Consider the following 12,308-nt stretch of genomic DNA (forward strand, 5'->3'; position numbering starts at 1 on the left):
ATTACTACTTGCTAGAATGAGATAGGGCTCAGGGCCAGTTCTCTTCCGTTTTTCATTTTTATAAATGTAAGCTCTGCGAACCTTTGCTATCAAATTAGCATATGGCAATGGAAGGTGTTTCCTTATAATGATGTCATCCATCTTGGGGGACTCCTTAGTTTATCCAAAGAATCTCAATGATTTATGATAATTAGAACATGAGTAAGTCTTGCAATTTTGTTAAAAGCAAAAAAAAAATTACCTGAATTTATTATTCAGTTATGAAATTATCCACTTCCTCCAGATTTTGGAAGTAGACAAGGGGCTTCTGAAAGACTTATTAAATAACTGAATTAAACTCACAACCTTTTGACTTAGAGACAGCATATTTAACCCAATATGCTAAAGATGCTTGGGGGAAATGGAAATATTTTAATACGCCTTCAGCACTATAATTTTTAAACTTTTTTATTAGGAAAAACTAACATAAATAGAAGGAATTGTATAATGAACTCCCATATGGCCTCAATTATTATCCACACATAGTCAGACTGTACTCCTCCCTAATGCCATCCCAAGCCCCCTTAGGTTATTTTGACAAATCCCAGATATAGTATCATTTCAACCATAAGTACTTCAGGATGTTTCTCTAGCATAGTGTTTCTAATTAGGGGGCAACTGTGTTCCCAGGAGACATTTGGCAATATTTGGAGATTTTTTGTTGTTGTTGTCCCAACTAAGGGAGTGCTGTAGCCATTTGGTGGGTAGATGCCAGGGATCCTGATTAACATCCTACAAATGTGCAGGACAGTCTCCCTCAACAAAGAATTATCCAGTCCAGAATGTCAATAGTACTGGGGTGAGAAATCCCACTCTTTACATAGAAGGCCTTAAGAAAAAAATCCCCAAACCATTATCACACTTAATCATTTCAAAATACCAGACATGCAGTCGATGTTTGCATTTCTGCAGTCTCTTGTAATTGGTCAAGTAGTTCATATGTTTGAATCAGGTGCCAAACAAGGTACACATATCCCATTTGGTTGACAGGTCTTTTAAATCCTTCAACTGTAAATTCTCTCTTTTTTTTAATCTTGCAGTTTTATGTTGATCCTGTAGAATTTCTACATTCTGGATTTCTTTTTTTTTTTTTTTTAAGATTTTATTCATTTATTTGACAGAGCAGGAGAGCACAAGCAGGGGGAGAGGCAGGCAGAGGGAGAGGGAGAAGCAGGCTCTCTGCCAAGCAGGGAGCCCGATGTGGGTCTCGATCCCGGGACTCCAGGATCATGACCTGAGCCGAAGGCAGTCGCCCAACCAACCGAGCCACCCAGGCGCCCAAGAATTCTTTTTTTTAATTAAAAAATTTTTTTGAGAGAGGGTGAGGGGAGGGGCAGAGGGAGAGAGAGAATCTTAAGCAGGCTCCATGCCCAGTGCGGAGACCAGCACACGGCTTGATATCACAACCCTGAGATCATGACCGTAGCTGAAATCTAAGAGTCAGTTGCTCAATTGACTGAACCACCCTGACGCCCCTCTTTATTTTTTTTTTAGTTTACTTTTTTTTTAAAGATTTTATTTATTTTGAGAGAGAGCACAAGTGGGGTAAGGAGCAGAGGGAAAAGCAGACTCGAGTGGGGTGAGGGGCAGAGAGAGAGACGGAGAAGCAGACTCTCCCCTGAGCAGGGAGCCCTATCTGGGGCTCGATCCCGGGACTCCGGAATCATGACCTGAGCTGAAGGCAGGTGCTGAACCAGCCGAGCCACCCAGGCGCCCCCTAGGTTTTATTTTTAAGTAATCTCTACACCCAACGTGGGGCTTGAACTCACAACCCTAATTTCAGGGGTCACAGGCTCCACTGACGAGAAAGCCGGGAACACCAAGAATTCTTTAAATTATTGCAACTTTTCTAAAAGTCTAAAAGTATGTAAAATAAAAAAGTTTTAAAGAAATGAGGATCCTTAAGTCCATCAGGAATGATTTTGGCTGCAAGAAATGAAAACTGACTTCTAGTGACTTAAATTTATTTCACATAAATCTAGAGGAAAACTCAGTATTGGTTTAGCTATTCAACAATGGCAATATTGTTTTTTTATCTTTCTGAATACTGAGTTTGTTTTTATGCCTTCTCTTTCCATGGTGGCAAGATGGCCCCAGAGGTTCAGGCATCACCTCTGTATTCAAAGTATACAGAAGGAAGAGACTAGCCACAGCTGAATGTGTCCCTTGTTAAGCTTCCCATAAGGCTTGCCCTTAATAACCAAACTGGCCATGTTGCCAACCCCATGGTTGAGGGAGGCCAGGAAGTGGCATCTGCGTCTCTGGTCTCTGCAACAGAAGATTGGAGGGAGTGTTTGCCAAGCTAAGAGGTTGAATACTTTTAATTTGAAAACTGCGAACTGGGGATGCCTGGGTGGCTCTCAGTTAAGCGTCTGTCTTCAGCTCAGGTCATGATCTCAGGGTCCTGGGATCGAGCCCCGTGTGAGGCTCCCTGCTCAGCGGGGAGTCTGCTTCTCCCTCTCCTGCTGCTTCCCCTGCTTGTGCTCTCTCTCTCAAGTAAATAAATAAAATCTTTAAAAAATACAAGAAAAAGACTACAGACTATTAATTCTTTGACCCGTCCTATGATTCCATTCTTTTCTCTCTCTTTTTTTAAAGATTTTATTTATTTACTTGAGAGAGAGAGCACAAGCAGGGGAAGCAGCAGGAGAGGGAGAAGCAGACTCCCCGCTGAGCAGGGAGCCTCACACGGGGCTCGATCCCAGGACCCTGAGATCATGACCTGAGCTGAAGACAGACGCTTAACCAACCAAGCCACCCAAGAGCCCCCTATGATTCCATTCTTAATGGCAGCATTTCTTAAGATTTGGCCCCCAAGCCCCCTGTAACAGAATCATTTGTTATGAAGGCAGAATCCTGTGCTACAATCCAGTCTGCAGAAGCCATAATCTCTGGGGTTGGGATCCAGGAATATAAATTTTAAACAAACACCTGGATTCCAACAAAGTTGTAGACAAAGGTAAATGGAAAACAGTAAAACACCTAGAAATACTGGATAAGACATGACAAAAACTGTAATGCATACTTGAACTCACAAGAAAAGAAAATCCTCAAGTGACTAAAGATCAAATAGTAAGCATGTGCTTATCTATTCCAGTAATCTAGGAGCTTCAAAGTTTTGGGGTTCTTTTTAATTAACTAAACTCCATACTTTATTCAGATTTCCTTGGTTTTTACCTATTATCTTTTTTCTGTTCCGGGATTCCACATGACATTCAGTCATCATGTCCCCTTAGGCTCCTCTTGGCTGTGATGGCTGGAGTTTCAGTTTTAAGTCCCAGAGAGTTAGACCAGGAACCCAAGCCAGGACCTCAGGTGTATTGGGAGAAGCAATCTTCTCTGGGACCTGAGCAGTCTTGGACATGCTGGCTGGTTATGCCGCAAACACAAATCTCTGATCATTCTTTACTGGGCCATTTCTCAGACTTGTGTTTGCGGCAAGCAGCTTTGAGAGATGAGGTAATGCCTTCTTCTGGCACAAAGAACGGGCTCATTCTTCTCCCGTGACAGAACCCACTGCATGTGTAGGCATCCATGTGGGCCCTTCTGTATCACCCCTGTGGGACTTAGAGGGTAAAGGGAATTGACACAAAAATGATGCTCATGCTGGAATCTCTTGCCTCCTGCCAAAATCCACGAAACAGTGCAGATTAATGCATTTGCTTGTAAGGTAAAATTTCAGCTGGAAATAGTGAATGCTACCCAATGGTAAAGTTAACAAAGAAGCTTGGCTATCTCTGGCTGGGCTCTGGGGGAAAAAAAAAACAACCCTTGAGAAACCAAAAATTTGGCCCTACATAGGTTTAGGGTCTGCATTTACAAATCCATGTAATAAAAATCCTCATGTCTAGTAATTGATTTTTCTGTAGCTCATGGAACAAAGCATAAATACATCTGAGTCATATTCCCACTACCCAGGATTCCCACGATACCCACAGGACCAAAAAGAAAAAAAAAATCAAGCCCCCTTAAAGATGAAAGCATAGTTAAAAACTTTAGGAAACAATCCACCATAAGCAAGAGCCAGCAGATGCAACAAATAGGATCAGAGCTCCCCACACTTGGGCTAACAGAATGACATGCTGAAAGAGAATGTAAAATTGTATAACTAAAGGCATAAAAGAAGGGGAAAAAACATAAGACCAGGACTCTGAATAAAGATCAGGCTAGATTTGAAAAGCTTAGATGGAAAAACATAGTCCTTTTTTAAGATTTTATTTATTTATTTGAGAAAGAGTGAGCAAGAGAGCACAGGCAGAGGGAGAGGGAGAAGCAGGCTCTCCACTGAGCAGGGATCCTGACACGGGGCTCCATCCCAGGACCCTGGGATCATGACCCGAGCCGAAGGCAGCCACTCAACCGACTGAGTCATCCAGGTGCCCCTAGGAAAACATAGTTCTTAAAGAAGACAAAACTCAATGGGCAGGTTAAACAGCCAGTTAGATAGAACTGAAGAGCAAAGCTAATAAAGTGGAAGATGGATCTGAGGAAATCACCCAGAATGTAGCACAAAACTAGAGTGGAAAAATATGAAAGGTCGGTAAAAAGAAACAAAAAATAGAATGAGAACGTTTGATAAGCATCTAACTGAACTTCTAGAGGGAAAGAATGGAGAATATGGAGAAGAAGCAGTAGTCGAAGAGATTTTAGCAAATTTTCTAGAACATTCGAAAGGTGTGTAGTGGAGTCTTCTAGTTGTTCTCCAGTAGATGTTCTCCCCTTATCTAATGAAATGTTCCTCAAACTGAGGTCCCAGAGCAGGCAGCCTTGGCATCACCTGACAACTTGTTAGATATGCAAATTCTCAGCCCCATCCAAGACCTCCTGAATCATACACTCAGAAGTGGGGCTCAGGAATCTGTGTTTTAATAAGCTCTCCAGTGATTCTGATCAACACTAAAGTTTGAGAACCACTGGTCTATCATAATAGAATCCTGATTTTTATTTATTTATTTATTTATTTATGATTTTATTTAAGATTTTATTTATTTATTTGACAGAGAGAGAGACAGCGAGAGAGGGAACACAAGCAGGGGGAGTGGGAGAGGGAGAAGCAGGCTTCCTGCTGAGCAGGGAGCCCGATGCGGGGCTCGATCCCAGGACCTTGGGATCATGACCTGAGCCGAAGGCAGATGCTTCACTGACTGAGCCACCCAGGCGCCCCAGAAACCTGATTTTTTTAAAATGTATTTCTTTATTTAAGAGAGAGAACACAAGAGAGCATGAGTGAGTGGGGGAAGGGGAGAGGGAGAGAGAGAAAATCCCCTTTTTTTTTAAAATTATTTGTTTATTTGTCAGAGAGAGAGCACAAGCAAGGGGAGTGGCAGAGGGAGAAGCAGACTCCCCACTGAGCAAGGAGCCCTGACGCTGGACTTGATCCCAGGACCCTGGGATCATGACCTGAGCTGAAGGCAGACGCTTAACTGACTGAGCCACCCAGGTGCCCTGGGAGAGAGAGAATCTTAAGCATGCTCCACACTCAGCAGCATGGAGCCCAACCCAGGGCTCGGTCTCATGACCCTGAGATCATGACCTGGGCCCAAATCAAGAGTCAGATGTCTAACTGCTCCTTGTACACACTTTCAACCAATATTTGTATTTTCAGCCCTGTCCCTCCCCTCCTCTGCTGCCTCTGGTCCACTTTCTGAAGTTCTTTGATGTAAATTATCTTGCTTCTTATTAGCTTGTCCCCTTTCCCTTGGTTCTCAGGCACTTTTTTTTTCGGTTTCCTTTGTTCTGCTTTGGCACTTACCATTGGTCCATGTGTGGTGGGCCATAGCTAGGCCTTCCAGCAGAAAGCCCCCACCTGGACAAAAGTGAAAAGTTAAGGCACAGGTAAGCAGACGTTGCAGAAGTTGGACACACCAAGAATTTCAAGACCCTGAACCTGAGCCCAGACTCAGGACCCCCATGACCCAAGCTGTTTCCAGGTGCTGACACGGATGCTTCAGCAGAGGTGGAATTAAAACCTGGGAGCTTTATTTTGAAGCTTCTCGGGCCTGTTGACCATAGTCGCCACCTCCCCAAGCATCCCCAGGTTGAAGACCAGAAGGAAAAACCTGGGAATTCACACTCACTAATATGTCTCCTTTGTCTGAGTCAGGCGTTGGCAAACTCCTTTGTGTTAAGGGCCAGTGAGTAAATATTTTGAGTTTTGCAGGCCATAGGGTTTTATTTCCTTGTCGCTATTCACCTTTGCCACTGTAGCAGGAAAGTAGCCATAAACAACACATAAATAAATGGATATGGCAGCTCTCCAATAAAACTTCATTTACAAAAACAGACAGTGGGACAGATTTGGCCCATTGACTGTAGATAACTGACCCCTGGTCTTAAGTTATTCTCAGAACTTTTCATGTTTGGTAAAGATTGTAAGAGAATTGCTCAGTATTTGTGGGAATCAGTTGTTTGAAAATGCAGAATTTTGAAGACTTTTAAAAAAATCTTCTGGCTTCTTTGGTTGCTGGCGCTGTTAGCTTAATTACTGTTCCTTCATCGATAAGCTTTCTCTTCTCTTTTGTTACTTTACAGTTTTCTACTATGTTGAGTTGTGGGTTTTGATTTATCTTGTTTAGAACTCAATATATTTCTCTCTGAAGATGTGTATCAGTTAGGATTAGATTTAGCTATAACAGAAAAACCTCCCAAAAAGGGACCTTAAACAGGATGAAAGTTTATTTCTCTCTCATGTAAAAGTTAAGGTATTATTGGGGCACCTGGCTGGTTCGGTATGTAGAGCATGTGACTCTTGATCTCAGGGCAGCGAGTTCAAGCCCCACATTGGGCGTAGAGCTCACTTGAAAAAAAGAAGTCAAGGTATTTATCTTGTTGTTCTGCTCTTCAAAACCTCAACTTTATGGTGTAAGATATTGGCATCTACATTCTAAGCAGCAAGATAGAGGAAGGTGAAAATAAGGAAAAGGGCATATGCACTGTGTCTCTCTTATAAGGAAGGTTCTCAGAGGCTGCTACATGAACTTCTTTTTATATCCATCCCATTGAACAGAACTTACATGGCCACCCCAAAATATAAGAAAGTCACATGCCCAACTAAAAATCAGGATTCTATGGGACCCCTGGGTGGCTCAGTCGGTTAAGTGTGGAACAAAGCTCATGGAACAAAGCCTACTCTTCATCTCAGCTCAGGTCTTGATCTCAGGGTCATGAGTTCAAGCCACGTGTTGGGCTCCACGCTGGGTGCGAATGCGAAGCCTACTTAAAAAAATAAAAAAGCCACCCACATGCACACACAGCTTACAGTCAGTTGTTTAAAACTGAAGGGTGTTTGTTCTTTCTTACGTTTTCTTGATGTTGATAGTAATACATACTTGTTTTTTTAAACACGTATCATTTAGAAATGTGTAGAGCAGAAGATAAAAGTTTCCCAGTAGTCCCTACATCCCCAAAGGCAACTATTGTTAACCGTATCTTGATATGTTTACACAAATTTTTCTATTTAAGTATAAAAGGTCCTGGTTTGATTCCTGTAACAAAGGCCAAAATAACAGGGCTTTAAACAAAATCGACGCTTCTCTCTCGGTCATGTAATGATCTACAAGCAGTCCAGAGCTAGTATTGTGGTTCCACAGTGCTGGGACCCTAGGTCCCTTGGCTACCATTGTCCTGTCATTCTCAACACAAGGTTTTTATCTAATGGCCTAAGATAGCTGCTCCTGATTTAGTTACCACATCCATATTCCAGCCAGCGAGCAGGAGAGAAGAAACAGACTACTCCCCTTTTTCATGCAACTGCCTGAGCAAGTTGCCTATACTTCTTCTGCTCACACCCTATTGAGTGGAACACAATCACATGACCATACCTATTTGCAAGGGAGAGTGGGAAATGTAGTCTTTAGCTGGCTTTAGTTGGGCCGTGATGTACCCCTCTAAAACTCCGGGTTTCCTTTAATAAAGGAAGAAGGAGAGAATGAGTATGGGGAGACAGCCACCAATCTCTACTACAGAATATTTAAATATATATATTTAAAAACATTTTTATTTCCAGAAAAAAGGAATCTATATGTATTTATCATCTCTGCCTTAATTATGATTATGATTTTATTTTATTTTTTTAAAGATTTTATTTATTTATTTGAGAGAGAGAGAGAGTGGGAGAGGGAGAGCCCAAGAGGGGGTAGGGTCAGAGGGAGAAGCAGACCCCCTGCTGAGCAGGGAGCCCGATGTGGGACTTGATCCCGGGACTCTGGGACCATGACCTGAGCCGAAGGCAGTCGCTTAACCAACTGAGCCACCCAGGCGCCCTATGACTATGATTTTAGAGTCAAGGATCACCAGAGATCTGGGGAAAGCCTCTAGATGGAGGTTCAAAATGAACCAAAAAAAATGAACTCAGACAAAACAGAGGCAGACAATGTAAGGGGTAGAAGAAAATGTAAAAACAGAAATAACCTGTAATTAATAGCTCATCCATGCAATGAGTACAGGATGCTATTTTTTTTAAAGATTTATTTATTATTTATTTTGAGAGAGTGAGAATGAGAGAGAGAGAGAGTACATGAGAGGGGGGAGGGTCAGAGGGAGAAGCAGACTCCCTGCCGAGCAGGGAGCCCGATGCGGAACTCGATCCCGGGACTCCAGGATCATGACCTGAGCTGAAGGCAGTCGCCTAACCAACTGAGCCACCCAGGCGCCCGAGTAGAGGATGCTATTAAAAAAGAAATATTCAGGGGCGCCTGGGTGGCTCAGTCGTTAAGCATCTGCCTTCGGCTCAGGTCATGACCCCAGGGTCCTGGGATTGAGTCGCAGGTCAGGCTCCCTGCTCAGCAGGGAGTCTTCTTCTCCCTCCCCCTCTGCCCCTCCACCCACCCCCAATCATTCTCTCTCTCTCTTCTCTCAAATATAAAATCTTAAAAAAAAAGGAACATTCAGAAACCAGGAAAAAGCTCTTAGAAGTTAAAAATATAGCAGAAATAAAAGTTCAATTAGCAGGGTCAGAGGATAAAGTTGAGAAAATGTATCAGGAAACAGAGCAACAAAAAAAGAAAAAGAAAATAGAAGAGAAAATATATGAAAATTAACAGAGCAATTTTTTTTAGAAGAGCAATTTAGAAGATCTATTAACTGATAGATTTTCCAGAAAGAGAGAGCAAAGTAAATGAGAAGAAAATTATCCGAAAATAAGATGACTTTTGGGGTGCCTCGGTGGTTAAGTGGCTGACTCTGGATTTCAGCTCAGGTCATGACCTCAGTGACCTCAGTCGGGCGCCACGCTCAGTGGGGAGTCTGCTTGAGGATTCTCTCTCCCTCTGCCCCTCCCCTTGCTCATGAGCACGTGCTCTCTCTCTAAAATGAATAAATCTATAAAAAAAAGACAATTTTTCAGAACTGAAGGACACAAGTGTCCAGTTTGTAGACACATATCACTGCTCAGCACAGTGGACAACAACAAAAACCTCATACCAAGGCATATCATCATAAAACATCAGAACATTAAGCCTTCAGAGAACAAGGGTGACAAAATAAAAATAAACAATAAGGGCCCTCAAAAACCGGGTCACCCACAAAGGAAACAGAATGTGAATGGCCTTCTCAATAGCAACGTGAGAAGTGAGAAAACAGTGAAGCAATGTGTTCACAGATTTAAGTGAACAGGATTTCCAATGAAGAAGACTATTCTTAGCCAGACTATCAATCAAATATGAGGGTAAAATAAACACACACACACACACACACACAGCTACAGGGGTTTTATGTTTTATGTACTCTTTTTTTTCTCAGGAAACTAGTGGGGACTGTTCTCCACTACAGTGAAGGAGTACATGAAGTGCGAGCACAACGGGGGATGATGGTGGGGGCAGCAGTCGGCCCCGCAGAGCAACTGGTCCGGGTGGAGCAAGAAGTCCAAGTGCTCTAGTAGAGAAGATCCCCCCAGACTGACCATTCATAGACTCAGCCATGTCTTCCACTATTCTGCTGGAGAGTTTGGAGGAAGGATTTGTAATGGGTTGCGAGAAATGTAACCAAATAAAAATCAGAGGCAGTAATTAACTCCTCCTGCCCCCACAACTGTAGAAAAATGGAACTATAGTATGCTATGTAAGCACTTACTACTGACTTACCAAAAATTATCATATAACCACACTGAAAGAATGGGAGCAGGGAAGATCATACTTTTGTTGAGGATACAAAATGGCCAGAGTGTCCTTTTCCATCATAGAAAATGAATAGTCAATATCTAAAACTGAAAAAAAACCCCACAAAACAGCAGGACAAACTTATATATAGAGGGAAATGGGAATTACTTCTTTTTAAAATTATAGGCTTTGGGGCACCTGCGTGGCTCAGTCGTTAAGCATCTGCCTTCGTCTGCCTTCGGCTCAGGTCATGATCCCAAGATCCTGGGATCTAGCCTCGGTCCCGCATCAGGCTCGCTGCTCAGTGGAAAGCCTGCTTCTCCCTCTCCCACTCTCCCTGTTTGTGTTCCCTGTCTTTCTCTCTGTCAAATAAATAAATAAAATCTTTAAAAAAAATAAAATTATAGGCCCTGTAAAACTACTGACAATTTGCATGTATTTATTTGATTAAAAAATTGAAAATGATCAGGCTAACTATAATAATAGAAATGGAATGAATATCTTCCAAATCATAGGTCTTGTAAAACTATTGTTAAATACTTCGCATGTATTTATTTGATTAAAAAATTGAGAATGATCAGGCTAACCATAATAAGAATAGAAATGGAATGAATATCTTCCAAACCAGATCAGGGAAATGTGGAAATAAAAACCATTCAATGCAATAAAATGCAGGCATGGTAGATAAATGCTGGTGAGTCGCTGGATGAATATGGTGGAGTTAAGTTAGCTCATTACCCATTCCTGTGTCCTCCTGGGCCTTCCTGTAGTTCAGAAGCTAGGATTCTGGATGCACTTTTGGGTCTTCCAATCACATTTTCTCTTATTTGATTTGTAAGGTGGAAGTGAAGCAGAGCCTGGGTCTGTGCTATTTCTGTGGGTGAGGACTGCTGTGGAGGTGTCTGATTTTTCTGTGGTGGCTTCTTATCATAACACTAGCCGTACGGTTCAGGAGCTGGCAAATGCAGCCACAGCTTTCCCGTTCAAGAAGTGGCTTCCAGATTTCAGAAGGGGCAGTGGCTCTTTTGGTGGCCTGGTTCTGCAGCATGCCTCTCAAACTCACTCCTGAAGGTTCAACCTAGAATCTGCTTCTTCTGCCCTCCAGAGAAGCCCTTTAGCCATTTTATACCCTATAATAAATCCTTTTGTACTTAAACTATCTAGAATGAATTCTATTCTCTGAAACTGAACCCAGAGGATATAACAGGAATGCAGAAAATAAAATATAAAAAAAGTATGAAAAATACCCCAAAATACAACAGAAGAATTCAATGACAATGAGAATTAATCCAATTATAATTATTAAGACAAGCTTAACTCTAGCTAATAGAGATATACTCTCAAATTAAAATTTCTTTAAAAATCGAGCTATATGCTATGAAACACATGAAAAACAATGAAATACTACACAGTAGTTAATCATACACACAGATGAATCTCCAAAACATAATGGGAAATGAGAAACGTTGCAAAAGATTATTCAGCATGACGTCATTTTCGTAAACCTGAAAAACAAAAATTGGTATTCTATACAGTTGGCAGATCCATACATCATATGTAATGAAACTATAAAAACAGTAAGAATGATATGCACCCACTTGAGCCCAGTGATTGGGAGGAAGGGGAAATAAGGGTGGGGCTTTAGTTAGGTCTAATTTTATATTTCTTTAATAAGTACCAAGCAAATGAAGCAAAACGTTTTAGGTTTACTCTTGAGTGGGGGGCGTGGGTGTCATCAGTATAATTTTCTGGACTCGTCCGCGTGTCCGGTGTTGCCTAGTTGACAAAACACAGCCCCACTCCCGGCGCGGTCCAGGCGCCGTCGTCGGGGAGCAGCTGCTGGGCTGCAGAAGTTGGGGGGACAGCGGGGAGAGGGGCCCCTGGCTGGAGCCGGCGTCTTGCGGAGGCGCCGGGGAGACTCGGAAAGAACCTGGAAGAGGGGCCGGGGCTGAGCAGCGCAGAGCTCGCACCAGGGCGGGGATGGCGGCTCCAGGGTGTGCACATCACGAGATGGTTTTGGGGAAAAACAGCTGCAGGTTTGGTAGCGCCGGCTGCGCGCGCCCGGGCGGACCGTGAGCGGAGCCCACCGAGGGCGGCGCGGGCCGGGAGCGGGCCTGGCGGGCGGCCGGAGGCCCCGCAGCGCGGGAGCCACGGCAGGGAAGGCTCAGGCTTCGG

The 12,308-nt window shown here is 42.9% G+C and overlaps 1 protein-coding gene and 1 long non-coding RNA gene across 2 annotated transcripts in view; one reads left to right on the forward strand and one right to left on the reverse strand.

Annotated features, from left to right (window-relative positions):
• Positions 1–3,500: 3,500 nt before the first annotated feature.
• Positions 3,501–12,139, reverse strand: LOC141370797 (uncharacterized). Its single transcript, XR_012375159.1, has 6 exons — positions 11,812–12,139; positions 10,872–11,638; positions 7,860–7,942; positions 6,117–6,240; positions 5,792–5,845; positions 3,501–3,662 (listed from the first exon to the last, which is right to left on the reverse strand). It is a non-coding gene; the product is annotated as an uncharacterized lncRNA (long non-coding RNA).
• Positions 12,140–12,143: 4 nt separating this feature from the next.
• The window catches only part of CRTC3 (CREB regulated transcription coactivator 3), a 96,575-nt gene continuing 96,410 nt past the window's right edge, over positions 12,144–12,308 (forward strand). Inside the window, exon 1 of the mRNA XM_073882125.1 lies at positions 12,144–12,205. Within this exon, the coding sequence (XP_073738226.1) occupies positions 12,144–12,205 (62 nt within the window). The remainder of the gene's footprint in view (positions 12,206–12,308) is intronic.

Source organism: Callorhinus ursinus, unplaced genomic scaffold (assembly GCF_003265705.2).
Source record: "Callorhinus ursinus isolate GAN/ISIS: 27379988/994484 unplaced genomic scaffold, GSC_fseal_2.0 scaffold45, whole genome shotgun sequence".
Lineage (NCBI taxonomy): Eukaryota > Metazoa > Chordata > Mammalia > Carnivora > Otariidae > Callorhinus > Callorhinus ursinus.